Genomic DNA, 12,103 nt, shown 5'->3' with positions numbered 1-12,103 from the left:
AAAAAAAAAAACGTACTCTTCTTCAAGGCATTAATCTTCTCGAGCGCCTCCCTCTTTTCCTTGGCCCTCTGCTGCAACTTGGCAACCTGCACTTGCTTGCCGAACTTCTTCAGATCCCTCTGCTTGCGCGCCTCAGCAGCCGCCTTCTTCGAAGCCGCCTCATCGTAAAGTTTCTTCTTAATCTTGCCCATATGCTCGTCCGTCTTGACCATCTCGGCAAAATAGTCACCAGGCCGGGTGAAATTTACGCCTTCCTTCTTGAGTAGAGTGCGCGCCTGCAGCGCAGCCGACTGAGCGACCTTGTAGAATGCGAGCTCGCGGTTTAGATCGTCGTTGGCGTCCGGGACGTCGATGTCTTCGGCGGAGACGAGCGAGTTGTGTTCGGAGAAGGGGGTCAGGTGTGTGATGAAGGAGATTCGTTTTGTGGATGTGGACAGCGCCGCTGTGTTGTTGATCGTGAGGCGTTGATGCGGGACGACGTCTTCCATGTCGGCTTCGGAAAGGTCTGAAAGGGGAATGTCTTCCTCGTCGTCCTCTTCCTCTTCCTCCTCCTCTTCATCATCTTCGTTTTCCGATGCTTCGGCAGCGGCTTCCTCCTCGTCTATGCTCTCGGCTTCGGAGTCGCTTGTATCGTTCTCTTCCTCTTCAACCTCCTTCTTTTTCGACTTGGGAACCTCCTTTGCAAAGTTAGCGATATATCACGGCAAACCAACCAGGAAGATGCATGACGAACCTCTTCCTCTCCACTCACACCCTTTCTCTTCTTTGCAGCCTTGACCAACTTCTTTTGCTTCTCGGCCTCATAATCCCTCCCCTTGTGCTCATCCAGAGCTTGGAGCAATTTACTTCTCTTCGGCATTTTTGTCTTGAGAATCTCAGAACGAGACTGCAAAAAATTAAAAAATTAAAAAAATCGAAAGGAAAGGAGGAAACTGAAATTGACCGAGTTGCGACTCGGACGGAGGGCTGGAAAGCAATCTGTATGGGAATTTTTTTGAAATGGGCGCTAAGGCCCATCCGGCTAGCGGGGACTGATAAGAGCGCACTAGGCTGGATATGGTTAGTAGCCGGTCTGGCAATTGATCCGGGCCTTATCGCGCGCGCGTCGCCCTGCGTGGTTGCATAGTCCGCCGTCGAGTCAGGTACCATAGCTTTCCTGCCCAGTGAGCATCCATACCAGTACTAGCAGTATCATGGTACTGCGCATAACTCAATCCGAAAAATCGCCCTACGTCCACATCCAATCTGCACAAGAACGCCCTCTCACACTAATCACACACCAGCACAACCCTTCCGCGAGTGCGACGATGTCCGCGAACAACAAATCGCTCCCCGCGGAGGGCCTCTCACCTTCCACCGCCGGCGCAACTGGCCAGGAACAGGTTTGTTTGAGCTCGCTTTTCGGTTTTCTTTCTAAATCGCATTACCTCCGACTAACGTATCTGTTTCTTTTTGTATGAATAGTCCACAGATGCCCACGGCCAATTCACCGCAGCCGTAGACGACCTCCTCGACCAGCTGCAGCACAAGTTCGATACCGTGTCTAGGGAGATGTTTGGGAAGTGTGAGTTGCGCCCTCTTTCTTCGGCCATCCAGTCTCTTCCCTGAACTCGGCTCAACTCTTGTCGATGACGGGAATTGGGAAGCACCTTGTTTAATGGCGTAACTGACTGTATCCTGCTCTTGTAGTTGACGATATGGCGAGGCGGCTGGATGAGTTGGAGTCTTCGTTGAGTATCGCTGAAGATGAGGCAGCTGGAGCGGGGGCGCCGACAGCGCCTACTTCGGCTGCAAAGTGAGATACAAGACAGGGCGAGCCAGAGGGGGTTGTTTGTGATTTGAGATACCCTATAAATATTCTTCTACTGCGATTAAGTCTACTGAGCGAGAGGAAGAGATGAAGAAGAAAACGCATCAATCTTATTTAAGCATTCTATACATCCGTATAATATCAATGTCCGTAACTACTAGTAGTATCATATGCAACGAGCAACCATTTTCACAAACTAGCCATACAGTAATCCGGCATCATGCTCCAAGTCGGGATGAGCAGTTTACAATTCATCCTTCTTGTTCTCTTCCTTCTCCTCAAGACCCAAGAACTTGCGCAGAATGTTGCTACGCGAAATGATGTCGTCGACCTTCTCCGGAGCAGAGCCACCCTTTGCAAGAATCTTCTTCAAGCGGTTGAACTCGTTGAGGGCGTACTCCTGGTTCTGGCTCAACTTCTCGGCAACCTTGACGTAGTACTCTGAGTACTTGCCCTCAACACCCTTTGCGGCCTTCTTGACCTCGGCGACGAGATCCTGGATGTTCTGCGTGGGGACGTACTTGGCGATCAAGCTGTCAAGGATGGGGACGGTGCCGGCCTTGTCATCAAGCCCACCACCCGGGGCGCGGTGTGTGCCAGCGTTGGTGTTGAGAAACTCGACAAAGGCCTCCTCCGTGCGAGGGCCGGTGTAGACCACACCCTCAGTTGAGCCCTTGGCGAAGAACTTGATGGTGGGATAGCCAGTCACGCCCTGTTCCTTAGCTGTAGCTTTGGCGTTCTCAGCCTCGGCGTCGACCTTGGCGACGACAACATTAGGCTCGAGAGCAAAGTCTGTGGCGAGGAGTTCCCAGGTAGGAGCGAGCTTCTTGCAGTCTGTCACATCATGAGTACACGGCCAACAAAAGAACGGGGAGACATACGTCCACACCACGGTGCGGTAAAAGCAACAAGCACATCCTTGTCCGACCCAACAATCTCCTTGAAGCTCTTATCGGTCAACATCTCCACAGCAGAGGGCTCCTTCTTCGCGCCCTTGGGCTTAATCCCCGTCTTCTGCTGCACAAATGCAGTCAAGCTTTCCAGATCTCTGCCACCCTTGTACTCCTCGGGCTTGTCCGAGACACCATCGAACCATTTCAATGTGGGGAAACCCTGAATTCCGAACCGCTTGCCCAAGTCGCGGTTGGCATCAGCATCAACCTTGGCGATGCTAACCTTGTCCTCGGCGTGCGCAAAGGCGGCGCCGAGCTCTTCATAGACGGGGGCGAGGTTCTTGCAATGGCCGCACCAGGGGGCGAAGAATTCGACGAGGGCGGGCTTGCCAGACTGCAGGACAACTTTGTCGAAGTTTTTGGGGATGAGGTCTAGGACTGCGGATCCGGCGGCGGCGAGGGTGAGCAGGTAGCTCAGGAGGAGGATGCTCAGACGAGCCATCTTGAATGTATGTTTAGTTCACAATCTTTGTAAACTGGTGAAAGTATGAAAGACAGATCAACTGTCAGGGAGAAAGGAGGAAGGAGGCAATGGGAGCATTAATAATAGTGGGTTCATGGAGCTCCCGGCGGATTTACGGCGGAAGATGCCACCTGTAAACTAAGACCCTGACGCCGGACATCATCAGCCCTGTCGATTCATCTCTATCTACTACATTCTTTGTACTATGAGCTTTTTTACCCCAAGTTAGACGGTCCTCTCCGAAAAGTCACCCAAATATTGCCACTATTAGAGAGGATCATCTTTACATAACATGCTACATATATCGCTTTTGAGATTTGAACTTCCATTTCGCCACTGTACCAACTACTAGTAATACAAGTAGGTATATGAGAAGTATATTGTTGAGCCACTCCAGGCCTGCCTACAGTACTTGCTAAGTTTGGTCATGACCATGATACAATCACCGCCGTTCAGACAGCCACTTGTTCGCGTTTGCCCAGATCTTTCCGTCCTTGAACTCTTTGCCTGCACTCTGCGAGCCTTTGTATACCTGCAATCATCAATGTCAATCAATTCCAATGCCGGGAAGAGTTATACATACCGCATCCCAGAGCTTGAAAGCCCTATCCAGATTCCCTGTGAAGCTGTCGCTGTGTTGGAACCATTCCTTGCCCTTGGCCTTCACCTCCTGTCGGGCGTCTGGTGAGGTTGCATCCTCCTGCAGAGGCAGGTCATCAAGGTATGTCCGGACGGCAATTCCCAAACCGCAATCGTTATCGTCAATGAACGGAAGACTAATGCCCAAATCGGTCCAGTCATTGCGTTCGCGGTTTGCGTCGCCGCTAAGAAGAAGTCCAACAAGTACAATTTCGATCAAGTTCCGTAAAGTGGAGCGGACTTCTGAAACCAAAGAACGATATGAGAGGAGCTGTCTGCTGAGTGGTCCAGAGTAACCAATGTTCTTGTGTCCCAGCTTGCCAACGCAGGCAACGCGGGAAACCAACATGTTGAAAGATTTATCCTCGTCTAAAAGCCGTCAGCTGGATGCTCTATTGTCTGTTCGAAAGCTAACATACCCAATCCCCTCATCGGGCCTCCAGAGACGTGAGAGAACCATGGCTTAGCATTGAGAACACCGAATCGAAGTAACTCGATGGCCACGAATGTAGCCTCCTCTAGAGAGTCTTCGGGGTCAAGAACCGAAAGGGCTTGTTCCAGGCACAGTCCCCAAGGTGTGAGCTGATGCTTTTCATTAATATAGCCGCGGAGTTGCAAAAATCGCCAGTAAACATTAGCAAGTATCTCATCTTTTGATGAAAGAACCTAGTTCTGTTAATTCGTGTCGACTCGTCAAGTGAAATATCTCTTACCGGAGTCTCTTTGGAGGCAAATGTCTTGGACACAAATTCAGAATCCTTCAGACTCTGAACAGCGAATCCAAACAGTCCAGTCGACCCCTGCAAATGTTAGAGTCCTAGAAGCAAAAGGATGTCGTAAGATATACCTGTAGCTTTTTGACTCCCTCGGTGTACCTATCACTAGGGATCTTCCAGGCACGAATAGAGTCTTTTACTGAGGGGAGAGTCTTGAGGTTAATGATAGAGTCGGAGTTTTCGTCGTACCAAGTGCGTGCATGGATGGGTTTGACCTGGTAGAAGCGATGGAGGGAATTTGACAGCAATCCAATTGCCTGTTCTCGCAGGGGAGCCAGCTTCTCGCCCGCAACCTGGCGGTAGATCTCTGTGTCTTCAACGCCCAGGGGCAGTGAAATCAAAACCTCGCCAGAGGTCAGATAGTTTGGCACATCAGGGCCGAGTATTCCCTTTGAGATGTAAAAGTAGAGCTCCTCCGGAAGACGTTGGCCGATTACCTCGTGCATGTCGGTGGGGCTGTTATCCGCATCCAAAGGACCGACACGCCCCTCCAAATCCATGACAACGTGGTGTTTGACATTCATAAATGCACGCTTATAGCTGTCCGTATACTGAGAATCCTGATTGCGCTCCTCTAACTGTCCGCAAAGATGGAGGGCGCTTCGCCCAGACTGGTTGAACATATTCAGTGCATCACGGATAGAGGTGCCCTTGCCTGGAAAAGACGGATTATCGAAGGGTGGGAATATCGGTAGGAAGGAAGAGCCGAGTAAGAGGGCGAAATCCAGGAATTGATCGTTCGTTAGCCGGCCGAGCTCCTCCTGACATGTTTGCTTGTTGATCCAGAAGAACTGGGCTGGGTCGATATCAATCCGCGTGACTAGCTTGTCAACGTCAAATAGCAGGACTTCTGAAGGTCCCCATATAGCGTCGATAACTGGGTTGGGGCCGCTGCTGAGATGAGCGAGCTATGCGGGGACGAAGTCAGCACACCACCCGGTGAAGATCTCGCCATCGTACTTACCTGGGCCGCAGCGCTGTACGGCGCTACCATATAGTCTATGCCATTCTGGACGAGGATACGCTGCAGGAACCGATAGAGAGACTCTGGTCGGGGAGTACCTATAAGGGCGGAAAGTACCCGTCAGCACCTTGCAGCAGTTGATGGGCGAGTACCATACCAACGCTACTGAATGCCTCGACAACCTGGTCAGCCTGCTGTTGGTCATACAGTTCCCAAGCATTCTCAAACGCCCGAACGGTCTCGTGCTGTATGGCAGGTCGCTGGTTCTTCTTTCCAAAGTCCAAGCCGCTGAAGACGAAAATGACGGCCACGCCCAGATCCTTGAACACCTGAAGCTCCTTCTCAATGTTGCTTCTCAGCGCGAATGGGAAACCTCCGAGTGCGATCAGGAGCGGTTCACGGGTGGAAGGGTGGGAGAGGTGTTGCGAGATGTAGTGCGACGCATCGATACCGACGACGGCCCCTTTGAGAGCGGAGAGGGGGAGGGACAAGGTGCGGGCAGAGGCCCAATCGTCCAACGGGCGGACTGTTGGAGACAAACGGCGTGAGCTTGGTTCCACCTGGAGGCAGGGAAGCTTCGCGAAGACTTACTCGGCATTCTTCAAGCTGGAGTTGGGTCACGGATTATTTGTTGCGGAAGCCGATCAGGCATGAAGAGCGGAAGAGGTAAAAGGGACTTCACCTGGTGAGCGGTGGAAGGGGAGTAGAGAGGGCACTTGAGGACAGAAAAGTCACCGGGGAGAGATTGGGACAAACTCAGAGCAGAACGATCCAGAGCTCAATAAAAGGATGCGACAACGATCAAGGTCCCAACTTGGAGTTCCAATGGCTTGACATGCGGATCAATCACGGGATCCACCAGCTTTTCTCAATTTTCATAAAGCAAGATCCCCTTGAAGTTCTCAAGAATCGAACCCAGTGGCTTTCCTCTGCATAATCAGGCTGCGCAGCTGAAATGTCCGAAATCCTTAACCAGGGCATGTGCAGCTTCAATCAACGGCCGCCAATCCCCGCCGATTATGTTCGTGTCCTTCTCGACACCATGCTCCGGCAATGACAGGACAGCTCTGAGCTTGAATGTTCAAGGAACTTTTAAGCAATCCTGCTCTGAGGCTCAATCTTCGTCCTATAGGTCAAGCTATGATTATCTTGCCGTTGCAATGATTTCTAGCCTTGTGTACGCTTCGCAGGCAGTGCCAATGTATATGAATTGCAGTTCAAAAACAGTCAACTTGTAATAATAGCAACATCTCATGATATCGATATGGGAGATGGTGGGGCTATAGATAAGGTTCGATAGAACTGCTGGCGTGACTCCAATAAATATATAACGTCGGAGCTTCCCGCATCCATCGTTCAAGTTGCATATAACCGTAGGCCATCGCTACTAGACTTTGCTTTCAACAGACATCAACAACTTCAAAATGACAGAATCAACACCCGTCGGACCCGCAATTGAGCTTCCCATTCTCGATATCTCCAACCCCGAGGATCCAGCTGCTGGTAAGGCTATCCTAGACGCTGCCACCAAATACGGCTTCCTGTACGTGGATAGCAAAGGGACTGATTTCAGGGCCGAGGATGTGGAAAAGGCGTTTGAACGGGTATGCCATGTACAATATCATACTAGTACACCGAAGCTGACATGAGTTGCTACAGTCAAAAACCTTCTTTGCGTCACCAGCGGAGGAGAAAGAGCCCTGTCGGATTCAGTCGAATGTTTGTACATCTCATCGGCCGAGCTCCAAACGACTTGTTAACGACTATCCAGAACCGTGGCTGGTCTGGCATGCACTCGGAGACTCTAGACCCTGAGCATCAGCGCGTTCGTATACCCAATCAACCTTTTATGTGTACTCACTCTAGATATTGATCTCCACTAACTCTAGGTAGACCGGCGATTTCAAGGAGTAAGGCCTCAGCATACATACGCAAAATAGCCAGCCAACTGACCGTGGGAACCATAGAGCCTTCAACTTTGGCGAATTCGCCTCTGGCAAAGCCCAACAGCCCCTCCCCAAAGCCCTCGCCCCCCACGAGGATGAGATCGGCCGCTTTGCCGACCTCTGCACCAAGACCTGCAACCGGATCCTGAAGCTACTTGCCCTAGGGCTTCAGGTAAGTCTGAACCCTCATCCCCGTACACAGTGTACTAAGAACCAAACCTAGATCTCTCCGGACTTCTTCACAGCCCGGCACGACCCATCGCAGGGCGAAACAGGCTGCATCCTACGCTATCTCTACTACCCATCCATCTCAGCACCGGCAACAGCGTCCTACGACCACACCGTCGATGTGCGCGCAGGTGCACACTCCGATTACGGAAGCATCACGCTCCTCTTTCAGAGACCAGGCCAGCCGGGACTCGAGATCCTAACACCAGAGGGTACGTGGGCGCCTGTCCCCGTTGAGCCAAAGGGCTGCTCGCCATCATCCTCGGAGTCTGGATTCTCGTTCCCACCTATCCTCGTCAACATCGGCGACTTGCTAAGTTATTGGACGGACGGGCTGCTAAAGTCGACTGTGCACCGGGTTGTGTTTCCCATGGCGGAGCGGACGGGGAATAGCTCGCAAGACCGGTATAGTATTGTGTTCTTTTGCCACCCGCTGGATAAGACGGAGTTGATTCCTGTACCAAGTGAGGTTGTCAAGCGGTACCGGGAGGAGAAGGGGACGGGGAATCAGGCCCAAGAGAAAGTGGGATTTGGGGGCGGAGCGGGGGATCTAGGGGCTGGAAAGCGGGCGCTGACGGCCGCGGAGCATCTTGCCCTGCGGTTGAATGCGACGTATGACTTTAGGCAGGAGGCGGCTGCTGCTGCTGCTGTATAGGACTGGTTATCTTCCACGTCTGTCTTCTACGCATGCCAATGACAATAAACCACAATGTATATGTGATTTGCGAGTGCCTGATAAGCAAAATGTATGCGCGTGGAGCTATTCAATGCAATAGACAAGTCTGTCTGTCGATAGGTACATAGCAATCGTAGGAACGCGAGAGAAACCAACTATTGCCAATATCGAAAATACACAAAACCAGCCAAAAGAGAACGTCCGAAGAAGGGATGATGTGGTTAATAGTAAAAAATGGACAGTGACATCTGACATATAGAAATCGTCCGACATTAGGATGACGGGGATTAGAAACCGGTATGATCGAAAAAGCAGCGACAAAAAGGAAAAGCCACTATGTGAAGTTGGGTGAAGAGGACGTTGCATGTTCATGGCCGCTAGAGGTGATTCGTATGAGCAAGAGATGGGCCCAAAACCCAGAACAAGTGGAGGGAGGACTTTGCGTAAAGGAACTAAAGGAACACTGAAAGCAAGGCGACGGCAAGACGTGGCATAGAAAAGGTATCTTTCAAGTAAATAGGGGCACCGCCAGGATCTGAAAGTGCCATGCACGGGAGACAAACAAATGCATAGAACGAGTAGAACGGGAGCGATTAGAGGACGACGCTATGCAAGCCGGTATGCATCATGAATTCAACAAACTTCACCCGGTCATGGCGAGGTATGGCACCAGTGTCGGTGATAGACCCACGCGGTTTTTTGGCAATCCTTGCTACAGTATTTGGTGCGACGGCAGCGTCGGCACTTGGCGAATTGACGTTGGAATTCCTCCCACTTGCCACACTTGTAGTTTGCGCACTGTCGGATGCCACCTCTCGATTCATCTTTGCGGCAGAGGTTTCGCATGACGACCGATGCCCAGTACTGCATGTCCTTTGCGTGGTATCGAACAGTGAATCTCTCTACCAAGGGGAAAATGTTGAAATCGTCAGGGAGCAGATATTCGTCTTGCTCTTCTTCGACGTCAACTGGCTCAACTGGCGAGGCTCCTTCATCCAGCATTTGAAGTTCACGATCGATCTTCAGTTTGGGCACCAGGTGGGAATTCTGAAAGTAGGAACGGAGATCGCAGTACTTGCTGACATAGGCCAAGAGTTGCAGCGACATTAGTACATCCTCTTCGCGCGGCAGTGTGTTGATAAAGTTTTGGGAAGTGGCGTTTGTTCGCTCACGGAGATATGTGTAATATGGGCTCGGCACAAAGGCGGGTGAGTTGGCGTTGTTGACAGCCTGAGCGGGCGACAGACCAAGCGCTCCGTGGGTCTGAGGTGTATTGTTGACAGTAGAGCGATGGGTTATGTTGAATGTTTCGGCCTCCTGTCCTTCTAAAGTGTCGGTTACAGTCAAATCATGCGCATTGGAAACGGTATCAATTCTGTCGCCGTCATCATCGATTTCCATTCGGCTCTGTATATCGACGATTGGTTCAGTTGCACCAGTAGTCGCATCGTCATCCCCCAACGTGTCAATGTTTGCATCATCAGATTCGCCAGAGCCTGACTGTTGCTGTCGAAGGGACGGACGCTGATGAGACGCAATGATGGTCTGTGTGCTGCTTCGATGGTTCCCCGCTCCGTTTGGTGTGGTGGGAGATTCGGGTTGAGATGCAAGACCGTTGAATATAGCAGGGAGCATGCTAGGGAGTCTCTCAGTATCACGCACTGGGCGCAAACCAAATCCCTCAGTCGTATCTATGGAAGGAATAGCTGTGGCTAAGGGCTGTATTGCTCTGTGGCGGGGAGTTGCATGAGATCTATGAGCGTGCACCTCATGACCAAACGTGCTTCTCTCGGGCGGGGATGTCATCGGTACACGGGAAGGGGATGTAATGTCCATGGTGTTGGAGTCTGCGGTACGGGCGTCATGGTAGAAGGGTGGGATTTCAATGCGGGAAGGAGGAGGTTGACGGCGAGAAGGGCGTTGATCGGCGGAGGATTGTTCGGTAGAGTGATCTTCACTGGTAGTTTGTATCGTCTTGTGATGATGATGATGGTGCTTGTGCCACTGGGATTCCGAGTCCGTTCGAGCGCGAACTTTGTCAAATACCTTGATATAGTTATCTAGAATCGTGGCAATAACAGGCACCATATCTGCCTCAACCACTCGAGTTCTGACAGACTCTGAGCCGCGTACCCCAATGTTGACAACACATTGAAAAGCGAGGCTCCATTTCCACATCTCCATCAGGTTGTTGCTGCGACCCTGTTTGAGGATGCAAACTAGGCGTTCAATGCCGCCATCCACGGTGAGGATATCACGAATTCGAGCGGAGGACGTCGTGAGGTAAGCGAGATGGTTGAGAGAGTTAATCAGGGGTAGGGTCGATGTACAATCAAGGGCCCGTCGGTCATAGAGGGTGGTGGTTATGTTAACGGAGGCCTTGTTGACATTAGGGATACTGAAGTTGACCTCCCGCATGATGGGCGGATAGGCAAGAGAGGGGCAGTGGGTGTATGCGCTGAGTTGCTGTACAATTTGAACTTCAGACGAAAGAAGAATGGATGAAAAGCGCTCGTCCTGGGTGTGTCGGTGTGCTGTCGGCCCCTAAAGTGAGATGCAAAACTCGTCGCTGTAATGGCGGCAAAGGCAATGATCCGAAACGGCGATATGAAAACAGAAATTATAGCAGAGACATGGGGTATCCTGGGCGAGAATGCGATGGCCGGAGAGATCCTTGAGCGCCTTGGGATGGAAGGATGTTTGTCAAACGATGGAGGAGGCGAGAGTGCCAAGGGACCAATCCGTCAGAGAGTTCGGAGTTCGGTGGACGTCAAGGGCGGTGGCCGGTAGGGGGACCTTGATGATGCAGAGGGCGTGATAAAGAGACAAATGAGGGAAATCGCGCGGGAACGAAGCAGCTACGATGGCAAATGTGGAAAAGCAGGCGATGATGGATGACTCTTGTCCTCCAGACCTTGTTCTCCTCTCCGGTCTATGAGGGGCGCAAAAGGAGGTCACTGGGCCTCAGGCAGAAACCTTGAATAATCCAGTCCAGCGATTCCAGCCGCCACTGGTGTTTGGCTTCCTCTCACTGGACGCTGGGCATTATTGTTTCCTTTGGTTATGATTGTTACCGGCTGCTTTGTCAAATTCTAGACAACATAACATTCTCGAGGCTTCCTCGATCAGATTGTAATGCTTATCCATTCGCGCTGCCCAAGCCTGATCTCATACTCTTACTCATCCCACCTGTATCTACTCGATTACCAAGCAGCCAACACGGTAACTACTACAACCATTTGCTCAAAATTATGATGAGAATATCCAATGGAAAGCTTGTCAAAGCCAACACAACGAGCCTGGTCACTTGTTGTGTTGCTAACCGCACAGGCATCAGCAGAGAGATGGGTTTTGTTCTATGATTAGAACCCACCAATCTATTCGTAGGCGCGACCCGATTTTTAGCCGCCCTTGGAACTATTCTTATGAACTCCATGCATGTCTGGGTAGACGCCAGGATCGAAGATGCAGCCAGCCTTGTGATTTATACTTGTATTGGGATGTTTGTGGCCCAGTCGCTTTTTAGGTTGGGAGATCGTGGTGTTTCAAGATGCGCCTCTGTTTGTTTACTGGATGTGCCCAGATTCGAGTACGCCCTCGTCGAGCAACTGGCAGAGCGGGCGTTTGAGTGTAAGATAAAATAAGCAT

General features: G+C 51.3%; 7 protein-coding genes across 7 annotated transcripts; 3 read left to right on the top strand and 4 right to left on the bottom strand.

The window, feature by feature from the left end:
* Positions 1-16: 16 nt before the first annotated feature.
* BJX68DRAFT_265207 (EBP2 family rRNA-processing protein) lies at positions 17-859 on the bottom strand (the record flags this gene model as incomplete). The annotated part of the gene is made up of 2 exons (XM_071045189.1): positions 17-677; positions 734-859. Coding segments are annotated over 2 exons (787 nt in total), but the record flags the coding sequence as incomplete, so codon positions are not given.
* A 448-nt stretch (positions 860-1,307) lies between these two features.
* Positions 1,308-1,799, top strand: BJX68DRAFT_265206 (heat shock factor-binding 1 family protein; the record flags this gene model as incomplete). The annotated part of the gene is made up of 3 exons (XM_071045188.1): positions 1,308-1,382; positions 1,465-1,564; positions 1,690-1,799. 3 exons carry the CDS (start codon positions 1,308-1,310, stop codon positions 1,797-1,799), a joined length of 285 nt encoding a protein of 94 aa, XP_070901114.1.
* Positions 1,800-1,908: 109 nt separating this feature from the next.
* Positions 1,909-3,373, bottom strand: BJX68DRAFT_233629 (thioredoxin-like protein). The gene is made up of 2 exons (XM_071039644.1): positions 2,692-3,373; positions 1,909-2,644 (listed from the first exon to the last, which is right to left on the bottom strand). The coding sequence occupies exons 1-2, from the start codon at positions 3,203-3,205 to the stop codon at positions 2,055-2,057; spliced, it is 1,104 nt and encodes a 367-aa protein (XP_070901113.1). The 5' UTR covers positions 3,206-3,373; the 3' UTR covers positions 1,909-2,054.
* Positions 3,374-3,651: 278 nt separating this feature from the next.
* On the top strand, positions 3,652-4,197 carry BJX68DRAFT_47123 (uncharacterized protein). Its single transcript, XM_071049241.1, has one exon. It carries the CDS (start codon positions 3,787-3,789, stop codon positions 4,159-4,161), a length of 375 nt encoding a protein of 124 aa, XP_070901112.1. The 5' UTR covers positions 3,652-3,786; the 3' UTR covers positions 4,162-4,197.
* Positions 4,198-6,982: 2,785 nt separating this feature from the next.
* On the top strand, positions 6,983-8,488 carry BJX68DRAFT_233608 (putative oxidoreductase, 2OG-Fe(II) oxygenase family). The gene is made up of 6 exons (XM_071039643.1): positions 6,983-7,209; positions 7,265-7,324; positions 7,377-7,430; positions 7,499-7,515; positions 7,573-7,723; positions 7,775-8,488. Exons 1-6 carry the CDS (start codon positions 7,030-7,032, stop codon positions 8,432-8,434), a joined length of 1,122 nt encoding a protein of 373 aa, XP_070901111.1. The 5' UTR covers positions 6,983-7,029; the 3' UTR covers positions 8,435-8,488.
* Positions 8,487-8,966, bottom strand: BJX68DRAFT_46814 (uncharacterized protein). The gene has a single exon (XM_071049237.1). It carries the CDS (start codon positions 8,825-8,827, stop codon positions 8,540-8,542), a length of 288 nt encoding a protein of 95 aa, XP_070901110.1. The 5' UTR covers positions 8,828-8,966; the 3' UTR covers positions 8,487-8,539.
* On the bottom strand, positions 8,489-11,353 carry samB (MYND-type zinc finger protein MUB1). Its single transcript, XM_071039642.1, has one exon. It carries the CDS (start codon positions 10,871-10,873, stop codon positions 9,107-9,109), a length of 1,767 nt encoding a protein of 588 aa, XP_070901109.1. The 5' UTR covers positions 10,874-11,353; the 3' UTR covers positions 8,489-9,106.
* Positions 11,354-12,103: the final 750 nt, after the last annotated feature.

This window comes from Aspergillus pseudodeflectus (assembly GCF_044049435.1).
Source record: "Aspergillus pseudodeflectus strain CBS 756.74 chromosome Unknown BJX68scaffold_13, whole genome shotgun sequence".
Lineage (NCBI taxonomy): Eukaryota > Fungi > Ascomycota > Eurotiomycetes > Eurotiales > Aspergillaceae > Aspergillus > Aspergillus pseudodeflectus.
Note: the sequence above shows the minus strand (reverse complement) of the source record. Positions and strands in the feature narration are given on the sequence as shown.